The sequence below is a fragment of the Eschrichtius robustus genome, chromosome 1 (assembly GCF_028021215.1).
Source record: "Eschrichtius robustus isolate mEscRob2 chromosome 1, mEscRob2.pri, whole genome shotgun sequence".
Classification (NCBI taxonomy): domain Eukaryota; kingdom Metazoa; phylum Chordata; class Mammalia; order Artiodactyla; family Eschrichtiidae; genus Eschrichtius; species Eschrichtius robustus.
This window is the reverse complement of record NC_090824.1, coordinates 188,263,115-188,285,862: the sequence shown is the minus strand read 5'-3', so window position 1 is coordinate 188,285,862 and position 22,748 is coordinate 188,263,115. Positions and strand designations below refer to the sequence as shown.

The following is a 22,748-nucleotide window of genomic DNA, read 5'->3' as shown; positions in this document are numbered from 1 at the left end:
ATCTCTCCCTGACCCCAGCCAGGAAAGGTTTACTTCTAAAGACTCATGTGATTAGAATGGACCCATCCAGAGAATCCAGGATAATCTATCTCCCTGTATCAAGGTCTTTAATTCATTCACATCTGCAAAGACCCTTTTACCATGAAAGTAATGTATTTACAGGTCTGGGGATTAGGATATGGACATCTCTGGGGAGCCATTATTCTGTCTGCCACAACTCCAGAGAGGGAAGAACCCCACAGAGCCCCTTTTATCCTGGGATCATTTGCCAATTCTAAACTCTGCCAAGAGCCTGAGAATTTAGGCTTTGTACCCACAAAGGGCATCCGCTAGGGGACACAGAAATGAGCAGAGCATTTATAACAGAGACTTGGGGACCCTAAGTAAATGGCTAGTTTTCATCTTAGCACATTTGATGAATATGGGATCTGCGTAGGTCAGGGTGCTAAAACCCTAAGTGGAAAGCCTCTGAAATGCAGAGCACAGTTTTTCATCAGTTTTGTGAGCAGAGATTAAAAGTTCAAACTATTTCAGGAGGAAAGGCCTCATAGAATTTTATTTTTGTCTGTTGAAGACAGAGAACTTTAACAGAGAACTGGAATCCATAAAAAAGAATCAAATGGTTATTTTAGGACTACAAAAGTACCACACTTAAAATTAAGAATGCATAAGATGTGTTTAACAGCAGACTAGACAAGCAAAAGGATAAGATTAGTAAATAAGAGAAGAGGTTGACAGAAAATATCCACATAGAAATACAGATATTTAAAAGAACGGGAAGATACAGAAAAGAGCCTTAGAGATATGTGGGGTGCAATAAATGGTCTAAAATTTGTGTAATTCAAAAGGAGAGAGTCTAGGGAAAAAAAGAAAGAGATAATAACAAAACTGATGAAAGTATCAACCTAAGATTCAAAGAGCTCTGTGAACCCCAAGCACAATAAATACAAAGACAACCACACCAGGGCACATTACAAACTGCTGAAAATCAAATAAAAAGAGAAAATCACAGAAACAATTGTGGGGGGAGGGGAACACATTACCTTCAGAGGAGCAACAATTGCACTGACAGCTGATTTCTCAGGAGAAACTATAGAAGCCATAAGACAATTGAATGAAACTGTAAAATGTCCAAATAAAATTTCTCCAAAAAAAAAAAAAAAAAAAAAAAAAATTTCTCCAAATTAGAATTCTATGTCCAGGGAAAAGGATTCTTCAAAAATAAAAGGAGACCCAAAGGTATACATTAAATATGTGCAATTTTTAAATATATCAATTGTACCTCAATAAAGCTTTAAAAAAATGAAAGGCGAATAAATACATTTTCTTGCCAATAAAAACTGAGAAGATTCATCATGAGAAATCATGAACTAAAAGAAAAAAGAGTTCTTCAAGCAGAAGAAAAAAAAATCCCACAAGGAAACATGCGATTTCAGGAAGAAATAAAGAGCAACAGAAACAGCAAATATGTAGGTAAACATAAATGAATATCAACATATACACTAACAATGATTTGTGGGATTTATATGTATATAAAATTAAATACATGACAATAGTAACACAAAATATGGGAGAATGTTAATGAAGTTAGAGTGTTCTAAGGTTAACATTCTTGGAAAAGTAGAAAAAATTAATAATTTTAGTATAACTGTAATAAGTTAAGGATGGATGCTGTGATTTCCAGGGTAAGTACTAGAAGAAGAGTTCATAATGCATAACACAGTAATAAAGAGAAAAATAGAATACTTAAGCCTCCTTTCTGTCCATAAAGTCTCAAAGAAAATGATTTAAGCACTTTCAGTAACAAATTATTCAAGACTCAATTTGTAAAAAACACTTGAGTTGCTATCAGCATTGGTGTAACCAAACACCTACTACCACATGACCTAATTATTTTTTGGCATTTGATTTAGTCATTTTTATAAACGAGCAAATTCACAGACTTAGACAAAAAGCAAACAGATTTTAGTAAATATTTTATTTGAACTAAATTAAAGTTTAACTTTGTAGCCACTTGTATTCATTATCACTGAAATCTAGCAAACTCCCATTGAAACTTAAGTTGCCCATAGAGAAGTTGGAACTGGAATGTTCAAGACAGTCTAAAAATTTTGAAAAAAATATCATGCATCCCGTGGATCCCCCAAAGCATGGCTCATCCACAACCCTCCTCCTCGTTGCTTCTTTCCATGCTGGGACTGTGAATTAGTCTAACCCCATATTTTCCTTCCTCTTTTCACTTGATCTCTCACCTATATATGTCCATGAAGAACTTAACTGCAATGGAACGTTCAGGGTGGTTTTGTAGGAATTCTTTGGTTTGTCCATCAGCCTCCAAATGTCCCCAAAGAGTCATGCCCTCTGGTCCAAGCAAAGCCCACAGAAGTCAATTTAATGGAAACGGTTGCCCCTCTGTCATCTTGTGAAATTCCAGTCAAAGCCAGAGCCAGGGTTGAGCTGACTCCAGGTAGTAAGTTAGAGAAGGTGTGACTTGCTTGGTGATAGCAGCAAACTTAGCCTGGTTTAGTAGGTAATAAAACTAGCCATTCACATAAATTATGAAAATTGAGTTTGGAAATGAGGGAGTGGCGAGGGAAGGGGACTCTTGGAGGTAGTCAGTGTTTGCTTGGTTTGAACTTGAGTGCCACACTGTTGATGCAAAACCTCTGACCAGTAGGCCCAGGTCCATCAGGAAACACATGGCCAAGGTGAGCTTCGCACTGCAAGGAGAGAAGCCTCTGTCATTCCTCAACTGGGACAAGGCTCTTTATGTAAAACCAGACACATGAATCCCACATGGCCGCCCCACTCGAGTTTTTGACACTGGTGTGGGGAAAAAGTCTATTGTACCAGAATTTGATTAAGAAATGAAAGGATGCAGAGCACAGTAGTGGTAAATAGCTCTCTCCTTTATCAGTGAGAATGTGAGCAAGTGATTTAACTTAGGCCTTGATTTACCCATCTATAAAATGGGGATGATAATTATACCTATGTAATAGAGATGTGATGATTCACTGATACGACACATTTAAAGCACTAACACCGTCCCTGGGTGAGCACTCGGTAATCTTGTAGCCAGTGTATTATTATTGTTTTTTACTGAAGACAAGACTAAGCTATATTTATCTGCTTACAAAACCAGAACATTTGAGCACCCAAGGATATCTACGTGAATATGCTGTCTGGATTTAAGCCACTCTCTCCTACCAAGCTCACAGGAGGAATAACGCGCTGATGTCACCTGCAGCGCCGCTCCGCCGGTTGCTGACATGCTGCAGAGTGAGAAGGGGGCATAGGGATGCCAGCCAGGCTCGGCCTTCCCGCTGATTGTCCCTGTGCAACAGAATGTAAAGGGCCAGCTCTCTCTTTCAGACCCTTGCTCTGCTCCCATCTCTGCAAGGCTTGAACCAGGAAAGCCTCCTTCTAGGGTGTGCGGTGCCTGGAGTGATGGGAGATAGGGACCAGCAGCACGGGAGAAACCCAAGGTGCTTCCGTGACAAAAGTGCTCCAGGCCGTCACACCAGATATGCAAGGACAAGCGAGCTCTCTGCGGCATTTGGGGTGGCACTGGGGAAAACAAATCAGAGAAAACAAAGACACCCACCTGCTTGCAGACGACCTCTGTGCGAGCTGGTCCCAACGAGGTGTCCACACGTCGCAGGATCCCTGTGTCACTCTCATCAGAGCCAGACGTCCCGTGAGCCTCAGAAAATGAAGGCCATCCGGTGCCCGAGCAGTACTTTTTCTCAGAGCTGTGTTAGACATCATGACACTACAGCTGTGAAGGCTGCTATTACCATACAAGGAACATTTTATGCCCCGAATCATTTTTCTACCAAGCATGATTCGATTCCCTTCTCCTCTGCCAGATCCCAAGGCCAGTTCCGTGAACCACTGGTTCCACAGGAATCTGCCCACTGCATCTCCACTATTAAAGACGCTGTCTTATCAGGTCAAAGATTTTTTGTTCTTTTGATGTCGAAGGCATCCCTCTCAATGGGATGATGGGATGTCGAAGTCATCCCGCTCAAGGACTAAAAACATGAGGAGCTTTGTGAACTGTTGCACGTTAGGAAACAGATCAAATCCCTGTGTTCTAAACGTAGGAAAGGGGGAAATCGAAATGAAATAACAGTGGTTGAAGGAGGGCATTGTGAGGTTAGCGTATCAGAGAAGCGTGAGAACTGATGAAACAGCCGTCTTTAGCCACCGGAACTTCGGGTTATCTAAATTCAAAGCCTGACTGCCTTCAGGGGTTCAAGAGCTGCCTCTGTCACTTCTTAGCTGTGTGAAATTGGACAGGCTGCTTATTCTCTCCAAGCCTCAGTTTTCTCATCTGTAACATGCGGTTAATCACATCTACGTTATAGAGATGCTCTGAGGGTTTAAGGAGCTGTGCTGTGGAGCAAGTGGTGATACATCAGCCTGGGCACCCAGAGTCATCACCGCAGTGCAGGGACCTTCCTGGGGAAGCGCCACAGGGACGAATGATGCTGGGGGGTGGGTGGTGGCAGAGGAGCCGGCAAGAGGAGGAGGAGGGCAACAAGCAAATCTACTCATCAGAGACTCACTCTCTAAGTGCTTTGAAAGATGACTCCCTTAAATCACACTAGGAAAACAAATTTTAAATGGCAGGGAAATGGCTCTCTCTATCTGAGGAGGAGAGACAAGAAATGAATTGTAAATTCTGCAAAAAAACCCAAAAACACCAAAAACTGAGTAAAGAGGGGGGAAAAGTGGCAAATAATCAAATCCCTAGACTATGAGCACAGAAGGAAGTTCAGTTTAGAGCACGAACCCCAGCAGAAAGAGTCTCGTGTAAGAAGAGACTCAAACGTTCCGGTCTTGGGACCCCTCTGCACTACAAAATTACTGAGGATCTCTGAGAACTTTTGTTTACATGAGTTTTGTCTATCAATACTTAACAAATTAGAAATTATAAGTGAGAATTTTAAAAACATATATGCATTAAATTATTTTTTAAAATAATAAATTCATTACATGCTAACATAAATAACCTATTTTTACAACAATAATTCTATTTTCCAAACTGAAACAAACATTTAGTGCGAAGAGTTGCACTGTTTTCTAACTTTGTAAATCTCTTTACTGTCTAGCTTAAAAAAAATGACAATTGACTCTTTATATGTGCTCGTGCATTCAATCTGCTGCAATGCTGTTTCGACTGAAGTGTAGGAAGAGGATGTGGTCTCGCAGATACGCAGTTGCAAAAGGGAGCACCTCGAAGAGACCTGAAAAGATCCCAGGAACTCAGGTATAGCTCTGAGGTTGACTTCTGAGAGACTCGGGTGTGAAGCCAGGCTCTGTCTGTTCTGTCTATGCAACCTTGGCAAAGCCTCTGTGTCCTGATCTTCGGAATCGTAATGGCATTGTTATTTCATGGGGTTACTGAGAGGATTAACTGAGATGCTTTCTACGTTTACTGTTTTTTGCATAGTGTCAGACACGTGGTACTTAAGTCAGTAGCTATTATTTTTAAAATATCATTATTATTAGTAGTAACAGGTATCCATGAAATTTGAGCAGCTGTGGGTCCAATTAGAAGGGTCTGCACATTCAGATTGGGTTCTCTGCAACCCTTTTTGTTTTCCAAGGGTTCAAAAATATTCATCTGAGCTACTTTGGTCCAGGGAAAAACATTTTAAGTATCTTTTTTTTTTTTTTTTTAAAGATTTATTTTTTTATTGATTAATTGATTGATTGATTGATTGCTATGTTGGGTCTTCGTTTCTGTGCTAGGGCTTGCTCTAGTTGCGGCAAGTGGGGGCCACTCTTCATCACGGTGCGCGGGCCTCTCACTATCGTGGCCTCTCTTGTTGCGGAGCACAGGCTCCAGACGCGCAAGCTCAGTAGTTGTGGCTCACGGGCTCAGTCGCTCCGCGGCATGTGGGATCTTCCCAGACCAGGGCTCGAACCCGTGTCCCCTGCATTAGCAGGCAGATTCTCAACCACTGCGCCACCAGGGAAGCCCCTTAAGTATCTTTTAATCATAGCTTTTCCACACTGAACATTATATATAAACTAGTGATCATTAAAGGAATTTTGATGGAGAATTATGAATATAATAATTTTTTAATGAATGAATCTAAGACTAATAAAAAGTCACTTAAAACATTTTATGGGAAACAATAAAAGTTTTATTGATGCAATTTACAGAATCTGGAGATTTACCAGGTAATATGAGAGGCCCATCATATATCATTTAAGAGTAAAAACTTAAATATTAAGGTGAATTAGAAATTCCAATATACACATTTAAATGATTAGCAGATTGTAAGGCCCTCCCTTGAGAAACTAAAACCATTCTGGACCATCTTTAGTCATGTACTCTTAGAGGTGCTTCTTTTGTTTAGTTTTGTTATATGTTTATTTGCTTTGTTTTTAATCTTCATTTCTGGAAATTCCACAGCCCCCAAAACAGCAGCAGAGGCACTTGGTGATAACTGACAACCCTCATGGTAGAAGAATTTTCCTTCCTTTGAAGGAATGGGAACACACAAAAGGTTAACAATGTTACTTAGTTCCTATTAACACATAGGATGTCAGGATATTCTGTAGAAAGGGAACTAACATCAGGCTCTCAGTTTCCTTCTGTTCCAAGATTTATGACCATGAAACATGTGATCTCACAGTAGATTTTAATAAACACTTTCAGAATCAGTGTGGAGGGGGGGCAGGGGGAGGAGAAGGGAGGGGAATAGAGGAAGCAGGGGAGGGGCAAAGTCACAAAATTCCAAGGTTAAGGAAGCAACAGCCTGGAGTCCCCAGGGGAGTGATAAAATCCCGAGAGCGCTCTTGACTTGGAAACCCTGGATTAAATGTCTCTGAGTTGTCTCCCCCAGAATGTGCACCATACTGGTTTGGCCTGAAGGGAAGTGTGCAGGCAGCAAGGAGCCCAGCAGCCAAGAGACAGTGATCCCTCATTCACTTGATTCCTTAACTGTTTAGTTGACTTTTCACCTGGTTTTGACTCTGTACAAGCATTTGAAGGAATGTTTCTTTCTTTTCTACTCCTGCTCTGTGTTACTGAGGCTGGAGACTGGGGACAGAGAGAGAGGGAAAATGAGAGGTCAAACAAGAATCCCTACAGCTAGCCACCCTCCTGAATGGGAAGCACCGTCAGGAATATAGTCTTCATTTATAGATTCTCATTAATTAGAAGAAATTCTCAAGAGTTCCTCATTATCAAAGACACATTCATGTATATGGCCCTAAGAAGGATCTGTCTCTAAGAATGTCTTATTGCTAACATGTATCCAGTGCTTGGCATGTGTGAGGCATTGCTCTGGTGCTTTCACATGTATTAACTCATAACTCAGTTAATCCTCCCAACAACTTTATGAATTCAGTACTACTAGCGTGCTCATGTTACAGGTGGGGGAACTGAGGCACAGAGAGGTTAAGAAACTTGCCTGAGGTCACACAGCAATGAAGCCAGGATGTACATCTACAGACTTAGCCACTGTACTACACTGTCTCGCCTATAAATAAATGCATCTTTAAGAAGAGTACATTCTGGAACATAAAAGATTTTTATGAATATATTCTTATTTTTCTCAGTCTCAGCTGCAGCAGCAGCAGCAGCGGGAGGAAAAAAAATGGAACAAACTCAGAAGTCCTTAAGAAATGAAAATGGAAACTGCAACTAAAACTAAATGATTAAAAAGAAACAAACAGGTTGGCAGGTCATTAAACTGGCCACTTGATGAAAGGGCTTTTGGGGAACTGGCTGGTATTCTCATTAGTCTTGGCTGCTTTGGGGATGGTCACTCAGCTTCCTTAATTTGGACGAGCACTGTGCTAATACAGTAGCTACTGGTCACATGTGGCCTTTCAAGTTTAAATTATTTAAAATTATTTAAAATGAAATAAAATTAAAAATTCAGTTTTTCAGCCGCATCAGCCGCATTTCAAGTGCTCAACAGCCATGTGTGATTGGTGGCCACCGAAGTGGATGGAACAGATACAGAACATTTCCATCATCATAGAAAGTTCTACTAGACAGAGTTTTTTGCTCTGGTCTCTCCGGTCCCTACCTGCCCCCAACATTCTGTGATTTCCTGACAGAACCTGGCTGGGCATTGGGTAGGAAGAGAATGTCATCTTTACAGGTACAGAAACTGGAACGCCAATGAAGTTAAAAAACAAAGACTCAAACGTAGGAAGGAACATGCTCTTGCAACGATGACCTCACATCTTTTGCCTTCACAGTCGAAAGATGGAAACAGAACATCTGGCTGGTTAATGCATAGTCACAAGGCCATGCTTTATACTTTTACAACACGGGTTCTTTGGCTAAAAGCAGTGTGGCCATCTCAAGGTCCCACTTCTCCCTTTTAATAGAACCAAAGGTCAAAAAATAACTAATGGTTCAGAAATATGCAACCATTTTACTGTTCCTAGCTTCCCCCAGGCCATCTCAGCTTGACTGCCGTCTTTTCTTTATTTTTTTTTTTTAAAGATTTATTTTATTATTTATTTATTTATTTTTTGGCCATGCCGCAAGGCTTGTGGGATCTTAGCTCCCCGACCAGGGATTGAACCCGGGCCCTTGGCAGTGAGAGCAAGGAGTCCTAACCACTGGACTGCCAGGAAATTTCCCTGACTGCCATCTCTGCTATCTCCTCACCAGCCACCGACAGAGTGAATGAATCCGGACAAATGCCTGCCCTTCCGTGAGCATGAAGGAAAATCAATCCTAATCGTTCCTCATCCTTGCAGGCGGGGTCTGGCTTTCCAAATTCAGCCCACATTAGCAGCCTAGGAAAGCCCAGTCTGCTCAAAGCCCAAAGCACATAATGAAGCACTGCCTAATGGAAGATTCACAGAGCTGGCTTGATTTATATTTTATTCTAAACCAATTTAGGGTTGATGCAAAAGAAAGGAAAACATCTTTGAAGTTCTGAAAAACAGGACTTCAAAGATGTTTTCCTTTCTTCTTCATCGAATCTACTTTTTTTAGACTGTTTCCTGCATGTCTAAACAAAAAAGACTTTGTGGAGAGATTTCAGATCCTGATTGACTTAAAAGAGGCTTTGAAATCAAGGGACAATTAAATTTACTTTTAGCTACATAGAAGAGGGCATGGCATTCACTACTGTCAAGCACTGTGGGGAATCTATCCTCATAAAATTCTACATTTTCTAAATTAAATTATAAACCCATTTCTCCCTGGGAGAGATACAGTTTTAATCACATGGCCAAGCAAATACCATTATGGTTTAGATTTATTTAAATACTTTCCCAGGAAAAAACCTCTAATAGCTTTATCTTAAGGTGCCCACCAAGTTTGTTTTGTTTTTAGCTGTTTCTTGCGGATACAGAAAGAAAGAATATAGGCTAAGAAGTTAATGCTCTAAACACTAGAAATAATCAAGATAGGCAAGAATCTTAAATGAACAGCCCTCCTTATAGCAACCAGGCCAAATGAGAAGGGCGATTAAAAACATCATGGGTATGTATTTATCCAAGGCCCCAGGAGACAGAGATGTATGAATTTAGAGGCTTACCCTCCTTCGGTACCTTTTGATCTTTATCTCACCTGAAGAGTGGGCTGTCACAGCACACACAGTGATACATTCCTGATTCCTTGTTATTCAGGTAGATCCCACTGAAAGGCTGAAAGCAAATGAGATACATCAGGTTCAGGTTTCTCATAATTCCGGCAGGACATGATACAGCAGATCCAAATCCAAGATTAAGTCTCCCAATAAAGGAATTTTTGTACTAATTTGACAAAGTGCAAATATCACTGGAGAGAAAATTACAATGCACCCAGTGAAGAAGCCTACAGGCTTGTTTACGACCGGCCTTTATTGTGCCAAATATTCAAATTATGACATTAATAATGCTTTGTATTTATATAGCACCTTTCACCCAAGAACATCAAAGCCTGTGAAAAAGCGAGAGAACCGCGCCTCTGGATTGTGTAAGATCTCGGTCACCATTTCAAAAAAGTTAATACAACAGGAATCTAGTCCACTGTCTAAAACGCTTTGAAATCTCCAATTAAAGACAGGATTTAGATACATAAAAAGCAAAGCTCAGTGAGATTAGGGTTGTGCCTTTAATATGCTTCACGTGGTGTTTAGGACACTGCATACTTAATAAATGCTAAATAATGAGCTAGATTCTCGCAGGGCCTAAGTTACTACTTAGATGAAATTACCACGTTAATCGTGGCTTAAGGAGTTTGCAGGTTCCGAGAGGAGCACAAGGAGACTTGAGGCAATGAGTGAGCCAAGACTAATTTTTTTAAATGTTATTTTGTAAACTGATCTCATTGTTTGAAAAAAAAAAAAAGGCTATTTTTGCCCAATTCCTTTCGTCATCTCCTCTGTCAAAGGAATGCCAAGAAAAAGAAACTCTTGCACGAGCCTAGTGTGAAAATCTACAAGCCGTGGCTCGTGGCAGGCGCCGTCCCATTTTATGGAGAGAAGCTGAGGCACCGGGTGGGTCACCGAGTCCCAGAGCTGACTCAGGAAACAAGCAGCCCCCTTGGTCCTCTCTAGACGTCCCACCTCGACAAATCCACAGGTCAAACATTCACATTCCTCGTGGTAGGATTAACAGCACATTTTCAGGGAGCTGCATAATGGACAATTTCAAATTAACCTACTGAGCCCACCATCTCAGCACACTTGGATGTTTTCCCTCTTTAAAAACCCTGAACTTGGCTGCAGACATCCAAACAGTGGTGAGCTGGTCTTTTTCTGGCCTGTCCCCACGAAGACCTGTACCCAACGCTGGCACGAATGGGCATCTGGAATGAAGAGGAAGTTTCGCATCCTCCCTACCTGGGCTGATGAGACACACATGCCAAAGGGCTGCCCAGACCTGAAGGTGATCTAGAAAAGCCTACTCATGCGATCTGGACAGCCTGATAATATTCAAAATATAATTCTGTCATTGCAGGGACAGTGGGCAGAGGAAGTGACAGGGAACTGGTAGCACAGTAAGTTAAAAAGAAAAAAATCAACCATAAAAGAATGCTTAGCCGACGTATTTTATGAAATGACATCTCTCCTCCACCTCCTCACCTGCCCTCTTACCCTTCCTGTCTGCCCTCTTACCCTTCCTCCCCAGTTTTATACAAGTCCTACCACTTATTTAGGGCTTCTCACTTGTTCATTCCAGTATTTACTTGAAAACCTAGTGTGTATCCAATGCTGGAAGACTTTATTAAAATCCCACCCACAGGAAGTTTTCAAAAATACCAGTATTTCACCAGAATCTATTGGGATCTGCTGGCCTGTCTAACGGCTTTAGCATCGGTGGCGAAGTTGAGGGTGAGACCACGGTTATACGGCCATAGCACATGGACAGCTTACCTGAAATTTGCAGGGACTGCTAAGTTCAAAGATATAAATATTCTACAACTTTTGAAACCGCTGCGCTGTGGTCCACTCTGTGGGGTCTGCTTCACCAATGAAAATATCTAATAACCTGGTTCAATAACTATATTCCAGTGGTCATATTTAGGACTAAGACAGACTACTTGTTGGGAAATGCAGCACAGTAAACATGGTACATACTATAATGAGGAACCACTGAGGGCTGTTCTCTCAGGAAATGAAAGAAAGCTGAGATTACTGAAGGCAGCTTCAATAACGTGTCCCCCTCGTGGCCTGCAGTCATGCGACAGTCACCACGGTTTATTTTTTGAGTGCCTGTTATCTGCAGGCACCATGTTATGTGCTGGGGTATACCAAGGATGGCAAGTGCTAAGAAGAGAAAGTACTGGTAAAAGCAAACCCATTGGGGCTGAGGAAAGGCTTCCCTGTGGGAGTGAGAGTGGGGCTGAGAGCTGAAAGGTAGGTTTGAATGGGTCGGGGTGTTGGTGGTGGGGGAGGACACGGGGTGAAAGGGCCTGAACCGAGGGGAAGCCCAGGGTCTGAGAGCTGAAAGAGGACAGTGTGGCCGGAGTGCAGTGACCAGGGGGAAAAGTGGCCGGATCTGAGGACAGGGGTGGGAGGTAGGGGCCAGAGCCTTTAGGGCCTTATTAGCCACTTTTCAACTTTTCTCTTTACTTTGAAAGCAGTGGGAAGCCACTGAAGAATTTCGAGCAGGGGGTGATGTGGTCAGATCTGTTTTCAAAAGATCTCTTTGGCAGCCATACGGAGAATGGCAAGGTGGGGAGCAAGGGCAGCTGTGAGGAGAGCAGCTGGAGGCAAATGCACGCAAGCCAGGGCTGGTGGGAGCCTGGACCAGCCTGCAGGTGAGAGCAGCGGAGAGAAGCCGAGTGATGGGAAGGTCATTTAGGAGGCAGAATGGGTGGGCGAGGCGACGGAGGGCAGTGTGTCCAGAGGAAGGATTCTGGTTTGCACAACTGGATGGATATTCATGGCCGAAGAAGGAGAGCAATGAAAGGCACCAGATTCTCAGAGCAGAGGATGAGTTAGGTTTTGTAGCGAGATAGATTCCAACCTGTCCTGCCCTGCCCCCAACACATCTACTCAGAAACTGTCGATCGGTGTAGCTTACCGGTTCCGTCCCTTTTTCTCTTGTGACATGGAACTGCTCTGGAGTCAGCTTCTTCTGCCACTCACTCTTGGAGAGAACCGGCTTCCGCTTTGTAAGGGACCCTGTGTTGTTAAATAGGAATTAAAAAAAATTAAAACAGCAAGGCCCAGAGTGCTGAGGTTGACTTCCTTGGATTTGTCTAAGAAAATTTAGTTATTTCCCCAAAGAATTAGAGTCATGCCTTTACTACAAATATTTATATTTTTGTTTTTCGTATTTCATTGCATTGTTTGGGATCTCAAAATAACTACGGTATAAGAATTTATTTAATGGCAATGGTTGACAAATTGCAAATTATAAGATGGGTGCTACTGACTTTCAAATGATGTCTTTGATCAAGTTAAGGACTTTTATATATTTCTATATTATTAAAATATATTTTGCTTGGAAAAAACCCAGTAAGGCACAATGACCTTTTCTTCCCTAGCCTCTCTCCTAAAGTGCACCATCTCCCAGCAAAACACGCCATCCCTTCCCCTCCCCCTTCCACCCTTTCCTTCTTCACAGAGACCAGAAAGCTCAGGTACAAAATACTGTAATTGACTCATTAGTTTAATAAGAAATGAGTAATAAGTAGAGAGCCAGTTTTCCAGTCCTGCTGGGGCACAGAAGATAAGAGGCAGCTGAAATATGAAATAAGGTAGAATAAATTCTCCTTGGGTTACTAAGGGTAGACATTCATCTTTCTTCTATTACTACGTTCAAAGGAGTGTTTCCTGTCAGGATACAGCTGGGAGTAGCTGAGTGATTGGAGAGAAAAGATCGTGGAGCCAGTGGGTTATTAAACCCCTCTTCCTTGCTGGTTTATAAAGATATCTCTGATTTTGTTTGTCAAGGGAAGTCTTGTATTAAAAATTCTTTTTGTGTGGAAAAAATAAGAGACTCCTATAGCACATACTCTTGAATGGGAAACTGAGACCTACCATAATCTATTATCATGCTTCATGGTTTTTTCCCACTTTTGTCTTCCTTTCTTCTGCTCCCTTCAGCTTCTATCTTACAACTTTTTTTCCAGTGAGTGTAAACAAAATAACTTTAGCCAAAGGGAGGTAGGAAGCCTAATGTATATTATAATAAATAAACGTTTTAATCATCCAAACGTTTTAATCATCCAACGTTAAGACTATGAAAGGACCTTATCATCTGCTTACACCTCAACTTACAAAGGAGAAAATAAGGCCCAAAGGGTTAGTAACTTGACCACAGCACTGAAGATGAAATGTTAAATACCTGTGATGTCACCACCCACATAACAAACATGTCAGAAAATCATAGCTGAATTTCATTTTTGGTTACAAAAAAGAAAGTCCTAAATAATCTCTCAGCAAGAGAAGACTTGTGTCTTCATCACGAGTTCATAATACTGCACAATATGGTATTTTCAGTATTATATATTATTGACTGCTTATGGTTGTCTACATTTTATTTAAGGGTTTTTATCTGTTAAATATATTAGAAGGTGTCCTTTCTTAAATACTTTTTATAAGGCCACAGGGATTTCTTTTTTCCAATGGAAATATATCTCTGAAATATTCCTATGGAAATATTGCTCAGTTACACACAAATTTTTCAGGAACTCAGCTCCTGGGGAGCAAAGCAAAATGTATTCATGTGATAATTATTACTGCTTAGTGACTTTCAGAGTTATTATGCAGAATGCCAAGTAATAAAGGGAGAAGGAATGATGAAATTTTTAAAATCACCATTTTTGCAATCGCTAAAATAATAGACGGATTCAAGCAAGAATCATCAGGGAATTCTAAAACCCTTGGGTAAAAAGATTGTTGAAGAATGGAATAGTTACACATTTTCAAAATGTGATCCCTCAAATTATTAATTTTACAAGAAAGAAAATGTACCTTTACAATGGAAAAGTCTAGGAATCACCACCTCAACCAAGTAAGCAAGGCTAGCATCACTGACAGTGGGGCCAGCTGACATCATGTGCCTCTGGGTGGGACGCGCTGCACTGGTCTGCTCTCAGAGAGCTCAGCAGGACTTCTTAGGGACACCCAGTAACACTTCATCCTCATCCCATCTACTTCTCCATAGAAGTGACACTAGACATTCTCTCTTTCTGGTAGAGTCTAATCCCTCAGCTTCCATGACACTAAATCCTCCTGTCTCTCCAGTTCCTCCCTCTCAGCATCCTTTCTCAGCTCCCCTTCCTCAAGCCATCCTTGAATACTGGTGTTCTTTAGAGGAGTCTGTCTGTCTTAGGCTTTCTTCTATCATCCCTCCACACCCCCTCCCCCGCCCTGGGAGATTTTATCCTTAAAGTACCATCTACATGATGAGACTCCCAACCTATTTTTTCCCTCCATCCTAGATCTCTCTGCTGAGTACCGGATCCATACACAATCCACACCCGGATATCTCCACTAGGCCCGTCCCAAACAAAAGAATTTCATGTATCTCCTCCACCCCAACCCAAATCTGGTCCTCCTCTCATGTGCTCCAGCTCATCAATTCCATGTTTCAAACCAGAAAGCCAGGCCATCATCCATGACTCTTCCCTTGCCCTTGCACCAAGCCTGTTGGTTCTACTTCCTAAATAACTCTAGGATCTGCTCATTCTCACCCCTCTGCAACTACCTTGGATCAGGCCACCATTACCTCCAGCACAGATTATTACAGATTTTTTTCTAATTTGTATGCCCTCCCCTATTCCGACCGCTTCTTTTCCTCACTGCCAGAAACTGTTCAATGTGACATAATACCCTCAAGATAAATTCCAAACTCCTTGATGTGACTTCCAAGGCTCTTCATGGTTGGCCCTGCTTACCACTTCCAACTTCTCCCTTCTACTATGCTCCAGTCCCTCTCAACTGTGGTCCTCTGAGTTCCCCCAGAAGACATCATAGTTTGTTTAGCTTTTTACTTGTTGTTAAGATGGAGTGAAGACTTCTAAGATCCTTACATGCCACGACAGAAACCGAAGTCTCCAATCTCTGGTCTCAGTTTACATGTTATCTTCTCCAAGAAATATTCCCTGATCCCCTAAGTCTGGGTTGCAAGCTCCTCCTCTGGGTTCTCACGGCCCTCAGTGCTTCCATGATAGACATGACAATCGCAGGTTAATCTGTCTGGATGTCTCATTCAACTAGAAGCTGAAAGTCTGAAAAAACTGTCTTTGTTCAGTGTACCCCTATTTATCAGTGCCTTGGCATTTGATAAATATTCATTTCTTCATTCATTTGGTCATATTTACAGAGCACCTACTATATGCCAGACACTATTCTAGATGCTGGGGATACAAACGTAAAGAAAACAGGCAAGAATCGCCACCCTTATGGAGTTGAGGTAAAGTAACTAAGAATGTAAAACTTTAGATGAGTTTTTCAAAAATCACAAAGGAGATTAGAGAGTGTGAGGATGTGTGTGTATGTATTTATTTGTGCGTACACACACACACAATTTAAAATAATGAGGGAAGGCCTTATTAAGAAGGCGACATTTCAGCAAAGAGTTGAAGGAAATGAACAAACACACAACGTGAATACCTAGGAGAAGAGCACTGCAGGCAAGAGGGGCACCAGGCTGGGTGTGCCTGGCGTGTCTGATGAACAGCAAGGAGGCCAGAGCAACGGAGGTGGAGTCAGCAGGGAAGGTTAGTACAAGGGACAGCAGACAGATGATGGGGGCCAGATCATTTAGGGCCTTGAAGGCTATTGTAAGGACACTGGCTTACGTTCTGAGTGAGTTTGGAAGTCATTGGAAGGTTAGCAGAGGCATGACATGATCTAACATATTTTAAAAGGATCAGTGGTAGATATACTAAAAAAATATTTGAAGCAGGGTAAAGTCTGAAGCAGGGGAACCATTACAGAGGCTACGTTAATCTGGCTGAGAGGTGGAAACCTGGATCAGGGTGGCAGCAGGAGAGTGGCTAAGAAGTAGGGAGATGCTGGACACAGTCTGATGGTAGAGCCGGGGGATCTGCTGATGGGTCAGATGTGGAGGTAAGAGAAAGCAAAGGGCCAAGGGTCATACTCCACAGCTTCTGGGCTCTGAAAGATGGGGGAAGACTACAGGAGGAGTAGGTTTGGGAACTTGGTTTTGAATTTGTTAACTTTAAAAATGCCAATCAGATATTCAAGTGGAGATGTCAAGTAGGCAGTTGGATACATGGATTTAGAGTTCCAAGAGAGGTCTAGGATGAAAATATAACTTTGCGACCCCTCAGCCTTTAGATGTTATTTATCTTGGGGACTGGAAGATCCCCAAGTCAGTGAGTGTAGACAGAACAGAGAGGCCTGAGGGCTGGACCCTGAGGCTCTCCGCAATATGCAGGTTGAAGAAATGGGGACACGCAGAGAGGTGGGAAGGAAACCACAAGAACGCAGTGTCCTAGTGAAACAGAGCAGGACCCTATGGTGCTTGCCCCCCATGTCCTCAGTCTGCCTTTTGTCTGTGGAAAAACTTTAGCCAAAGAATAAGTTTAATCAGAGAAGTGAGAAAATGCAGAAACAAAGGAAAACAGTCCAACAAGACTAAATAATAATACTTTTGTCATTAAGTATAGTCAAGGACCTTTAGTTCCTCCTCAAGGGCTATAGATAACATTCTGAGCCATATCCTTTGAGCTGTCTTACAGATACTTAAACCCCCTCCACCAGGTGGAAGAAGTTAACTACATGATGACCAGACTGTAACCATGACATAAGCTGCTACAATTCTGAGGGCTGGCCTTAAAGAAATGGTAACAAATTGACCCTGGAACTGAAGATTAACTGTACTTAAAACAATCAAGATGACGCTGATCAGACCACCGATGACCAACGTCAAGATGACTGTCAGAGCTGACTGCGCTGTTTCTGCATGTAGCCCCCTCCCCGCATCTATAAAAGCTCTTGCCCACTGATTGTCAGTGGGGGGAGTCGGCCTTTGGACAGGCCTCTGCCCCCTCCCCCGCCAGGCTGCCGGCCTCTGAAATAAAGCAAACTTTCCTTCCCACCAACCCGGCCTCCTTATTGGCTTTAGAGCAGCGAGCAGCCCGATCCCACTTCCGGTTACAGTTTCTGGCTCTCAACCCGGGGCTGCTGTACTCTCGCGACATCTGGCTCCAGGGGTTTTCCCGAGCAGAGCTGCCATGACGACGCGCCGGGATGGCTGTGAGGAGCCGCTGCTCGAGGCTCGCTGGCCCCGAGAGGGGGCTTTGGGGGGACGCTCCTGGCAGCTGCCGAAACCATGTGTTTGGGGGATTCTCCCTTTTTCTCCCCTGCTCGGCACTGGCTGTCAACGTACGCTTTTCCTTGGTGGAACGGAAACATGCTGGACAAACTGACGAGCTCCATGACCAAGTAAGTCCACGGGTGTGCAGCCGGGCCGACTTCTCTTTTGAGCACGAAGTGCTATCTGCGTATTTTGCCAATTGGTTCTGACGTGTCTGACACCGAGGGCTATTTGTGAGCACTGAGTGTGTCATTTGGGCATTTTGCCAGTTGGTTCTGACGTGTGTCTACTGTCGAGGACCCTTTGTGTTGGGTAAGTGTTTGGGACTCCACATGGGTCACTGTCTTGGAGGATTGTGACAGTTCTGTCTTCTGGTATGTGAGTGTGTATTTCATTTGTGTGATTGGTATCTTTGCTGTCTTTTGTAAAATGGGAAGGTCAGGTTCAATTCATTAGAAAAATTTTAGCTATGAGATTACGACTAAAGAAAAAGGAAGATAATTTTTTTTAACAATATATGACAACAGTATTCTTTATACTCTGGAGAAGAATGGATAAGATGAAACTCTTTTGAAATTCCAAAACCGCTTCTTTTTGCATATGCAGTTAGAGAAAGCTGGCTTGATAAAATACTGTTTTCAGAATTCTGACCCTGAGAGAACAAAAATATGCATAGGAGAAAGCTTGACGTTAACTCTTATCATGTCCTTGAAATACAAACACAGCCCACTTTGCCTGAGACTTCAGCCTTGGGTTAAATAGTAAAACTTCAAAAGATGTTTGGGTTTATTAAACACACATCTTGTACCACATTAAAGAGAAATTATGCTATGAGAAAAATGTTAAGTTTTTAGAGGTTATGGAATATGTTCTTAAGTTTGCCAATCAGTAAATGCTGGTATAACAGTTCAATTACTTGTTTCTTGGTTTTGTTAAGGCTTTTAAGGGTTAAAAATTGTAATATGTAATTAAAGCTACTAAAAATGATAAGGGAAGCATTTCAGTGTGGAAAGCAAGTAGGATATGTGTTGTCGGCAAGAGAAGGTATAAAGAATGGAGATATATTTGTTGAGGAAAAATGAGGATAATAATTTGTCCTACAGTTGGTTGTTTTTGGATGGGCAAAAAAAAGGGACAAATCATATGGATACAAAAAGTGATAAAAGGTTTGTGAAAAAAGGGAATTTTGAGAAAAGAATTTCGTACATTGAAGGAGTGATTAAGATTAGATTGCGGGCTTCCCTGGTGGCGCAGTGGTTAAGAACCTGCCTGCCAATGCAGGGAACACGGTTCAAGCCCTGGTCCGGGAAGATCCCACATGCCATGGAGCAACTAAGCCTGTGAGCCACAACTACTGAGCGTGCGCTCTAGAGCCTGTGTGCCACAACTACTGAAGCCTGCGTGCCTGGAGCCCCTGCTCTGCAACAAAAGAAGCCACTGCAATGAGAAGGTTGCGCACCGCAACAAAGAGTAGCCCCCGCTCGCTGAAACTAGAGAAACCCCGTGCACTGCAACAAAGACCCAATGCAGCCAAAAAAAAAAAAAAAAAAAAAAAAGATTAGATTGGATTTAACCAGGTAAATGACCTTTGTTATTTAATAGTAAGCTGGTACAAAACTGGAATTAGGTTTTCTTTCTCCCTGTTAAGAGAACAAAATTATCCAGGAATATTGAGGTGCTTTTGATAACAGATTGTAAGTTTCTTTCTCAAGCTAACTTCGAGTATTCCAAAGGGCCCCTAGACATCTCAGAAGAAATATTAAAGTAACTAGGATTATTTAGCATGTTAAATTATATGGAAAACGTATGGTAACTTTCAGATCATACTGCTGAACTGGGTAAGAAATTTAAAGAATTCTAGTGGAAAGCTACTGTTTTGCTTCAAACCACATTTTTGACCCCAATGTTCAGGATGGAAAAAATTGCCTAGTTATCACAGAGCATAATGACTTATGAGGTGTGTCACTGCTGGCTTTAAGTTTACTGCTAAAAGCACATGTACAATGCTTGTGTGATAATTGGCTATAAGTGATAAAATGTATAGCCTATAAAATGTTTCCCTGTCAGCAAACCTCTGTACTTGTTTATGTCTCACTAGTCCTCCCCACAACGTGGATAACTAGGCCAATATATAAACAAGGCCCCAAGTCCACAACACAGGGTTAAATGCAGCTGCACTTTTAACCTTTCCATTTCTTATGTAATTATAACAAATGCTTATTGTATACCTACTAAGCACCAATGTTGTGATAAAATGTTTTTAGGTTTTTTTTCATTTATTCTGTAAAACAACCCTACCATTATCACTATCCTTATTTTATAGAAGAAAAAAACAGGCTTCAGCGTACCAAGTTCAAGACGTGCCCAAAGACACAGGGTCAGTGATTGACACTGTCGACTCTGAAACCCCCTTAACCACAAAACTAGTACCTGCCCGTCATTCTCAGTGGTTGCCTACTAGTTTGTTGAATTGAACTTTCATGGTTTACTTAAGCATTCCTTAACTGATGGACGTTTGGGTTAGAGCCAGTCTCTAGTTCTTAAGAGTACTGTTAAAGACATCTCTGCATATATAACTCTGTTCTTCTTTAGAATTATTTCCTTAGAAGGAATTCCCAGGAGGGGGTGTCTGATAAGTTAGCAGTTACTGTATTGGTGTCTGGCCAAATTTTAACGTTGCTGAAGAACCTCAGATTCCAGGGCGATTCATTAGGCTGTTTCTGACAGCACCAAGTACAAACATGAAGGACAAATTTCTGCTGAAATCACCACCCTATAAACGGGAATGAGAAGAGCTCCAGCGCACAGCTGTGATGTTTTCATCACCTGTGGTTCTCAGGAAACCACTGCTTGGCACAGAGTAGGCACAGAACAAATAATGAGATTGGCTGACTAGAGACACCAAGCGGTTCTGAAGGCCATGGCCCCAAGTCATGTTGGATCAGTTCCCACTGCACACTGCCAGGGCTTTTATTTATTTAACACAGCATTTTGAAAACTTAAGGGGATAAAAAGAATTCCAAGTGACTGGGTACATTTTCAGCACAGATATGTAGCTTTAAATGTCTTCAATGGACACATAACAAATGGATTCAGAGATGGGATGGCTAGGCATCTGCCCAGAAAGCCAATGGACACGAGGCACTAGATTCCCCTGAAATAGGCCTGAAATATAGTGCCAGCTAACGCACGTCTCCACAAGTGACTCCGTACTAAAGGATGAAATGTAAACGTGCCCCAGTCCCACAGAGCAGCCAAAGGCATTTTGTAGAAAATACACACGCTTTTCCCTAGTCTGTATCACAGCCATTGACTAACGATGGTTATCAGGTTAAAGGAGGTGTGGATTATTAGTCCACACGTTTCCCTGGGTCCTGGAAACACAGAAATAGAGCAGGTCAGGGAGCAGATCCACAGGCACGCAAAGTCTGAACCGCCTGCTTCTCAGACGCGAAAAGCAGCAGACATAACTGGAGAAGGGGGACAGTGTAACAGAGCAGGGGCCACTGCAGCAGAGAGCGCGCGGGGTGGGCTGCTGAGCCAACACCTTGAGGCCCGGCTCTAGAGCATAACATTTTATGCAAAAAAAAAAAAAGAAGTGTGTGCACGTTTGGAGAGAGGACCAATACCTTTACACAAATCCTTACAGGGGTCAGTGACCTCCCCCCCCCACTCCCCGCCCCTGCCAATTTACAACCAGCTGTCTTAGAAGGCAGGAGGTGGGCGGGCAGGGGCGTCCCGAAGGAGCTCCCCGAGAAAGTAAGCGCCAGGTCCAGAACCAGCAGGCGGGCTCCCAAGTCCTGGCAAGTGAATGGAAACCGAAAGCCGGGAGGTGGCGGCGGGGCCTGCGAGGCCCGCGTCCTACCTGCGTCCCCAGGTCCGGTACTCGCGCCGAGGCCGCCCCGGCCCGCTCGGCCCCGCACCCCCCACCCGGGCACTTCTCGGAAAGGAAGGCTCCTGAGTGCACAGAGGAAGCGCGCCATGACGCTGTACGCGACCCGGCGGGGCCCACGCCACAGGACCCGCCCACGCCCGCAGGACCCGCCCACGTCTTCGATGCTCCGCTCCGCCTCCTCTCACCTCCCCTCCTGTCCGGTCTCCAAGCACCACACTGCGCTGTGCTCCTTACCCCACTCCTGCCCTTCCCGCTTTCCTCCTCCTAACCGCTTCCTGCTCCTGCCCCTACCGTCTCCCCTTGGCCTTCTTTGGCCCCCTCGGCCCATGTACCGCCTACCTCCCTGCGCTGCTCCCCCAAACCTGGCTCTCCCCTTGCAGGCTCTTCCCCTGGTCCCACCTCACAGTACCCATTCCCACTCTACTCCCCATGCCCTCTCCCCCCACCCCACTGATCTGTTTTAGTTTGTTTGCATTTTCTAGAATTGTTTATAAATGGAACTACAGATTAGTTTGCTTTTTCTTGAGTTGCACATTAAGTGGAACCATTTTTTATTTTGTCTGGCTTCTTTCACTCAGAATAACTAATTTGACAGCCCTTCCTGTTCTTGCATGTAACAACTGTTCATTCCTTGTTGGTGCTGAGTACTATTCCATTTATAGATATACAACAATGTGTTTACCTAGTCACCTGTTGATAGACATTATCATTCCCAATTTTTCCTTATTAGAAGTAAACCTGCTGGGAACATTTCTGTGCAAATCTGTGTGTCACTGACCAGAGTTCTTGGACTCCTTAATCAATAGAAATTGATAAGAGGCCAGACAAGAAACTCAGGCAAGGCTCTATTGGGACTCATACTGCAACATGAGGGAGCGAAAACAAGTAACAGGTTCCCTTGCTCGCTTCCTGAGGCAGGGCAAGCTGTTTCCTTATATGGGGTGAGGGTAGGTGGCGGGTCCAGGGGCTGTGCTGGAGGGGTGGCTTGGGTGGGCTGGCCGCCCCTTTGGTGGTGCTGTGTGCAGGGGGCCTGTGCAGCATCCTGCTTTTGCTTCCAGCTCCTCAGAAGTGGCAGTTGTGTTTTTGGTCTTTTTGTATGTGTTGTTCATAATTTGCCCCAACTCACAGTTAAATT

General features: G+C 43.0%; 1 protein-coding gene across 2 annotated transcripts; it reads right to left on the bottom strand.

Annotated features, from left to right (window-relative positions):
• Window positions 1–1,959: 1,959 nt before the first annotated feature.
• On the bottom strand, window positions 1,960–21,722 carry MSRB2 (methionine sulfoxide reductase B2). 2 transcript variants are annotated; one of them, XM_068538650.1, is made up of 6 exons: window positions 21,584–21,722; window positions 12,505–12,605; window positions 9,563–9,639; window positions 3,605–3,752; window positions 3,242–3,333; window positions 1,960–2,720 (listed from the first exon to the last, which is right to left on the bottom strand). In XM_068538650.1, the coding sequence occupies exons 1-6, from the start codon at window positions 21,699–21,701 to the stop codon at window positions 2,540–2,542; spliced, it is 717 nt and encodes a 238-aa protein (XP_068394751.1). In that variant the 5' UTR covers window positions 21,702–21,722; the 3' UTR covers window positions 1,960–2,539. The 2 variants fall into 2 exon arrangements, with proteins under 2 accessions (XP_068394751.1, XP_068394761.1); XM_068538660.1 differs by lacking the exon at window positions 3,242–3,333.
• Window positions 21,723–22,748: the final 1,026 nt, after the last annotated feature.

Coding starts and splice junctions, on each gene's coding strand:
- MSRB2 (XM_068538650.1), bottom strand. CDS start 21,701: ATGGCGCGCTTCCTCTGTGCACTCAGGAGCCTTCCTTTCCGAGAAGTG. Junction 9,640..12,504: donor GAGAAAAAGGGACGGAACCG/GTAAGCTACACC, acceptor ATTTGCTTTCAG/CCTTTCAGTGGGATCTACCT. Junction 2,721..3,241: donor CCGGCGGAGCGGCGCTGCAG/GTGACATCAGCG, acceptor CTCTCCTTGCAG/TGCGAAGCTCACCTTGGCCA.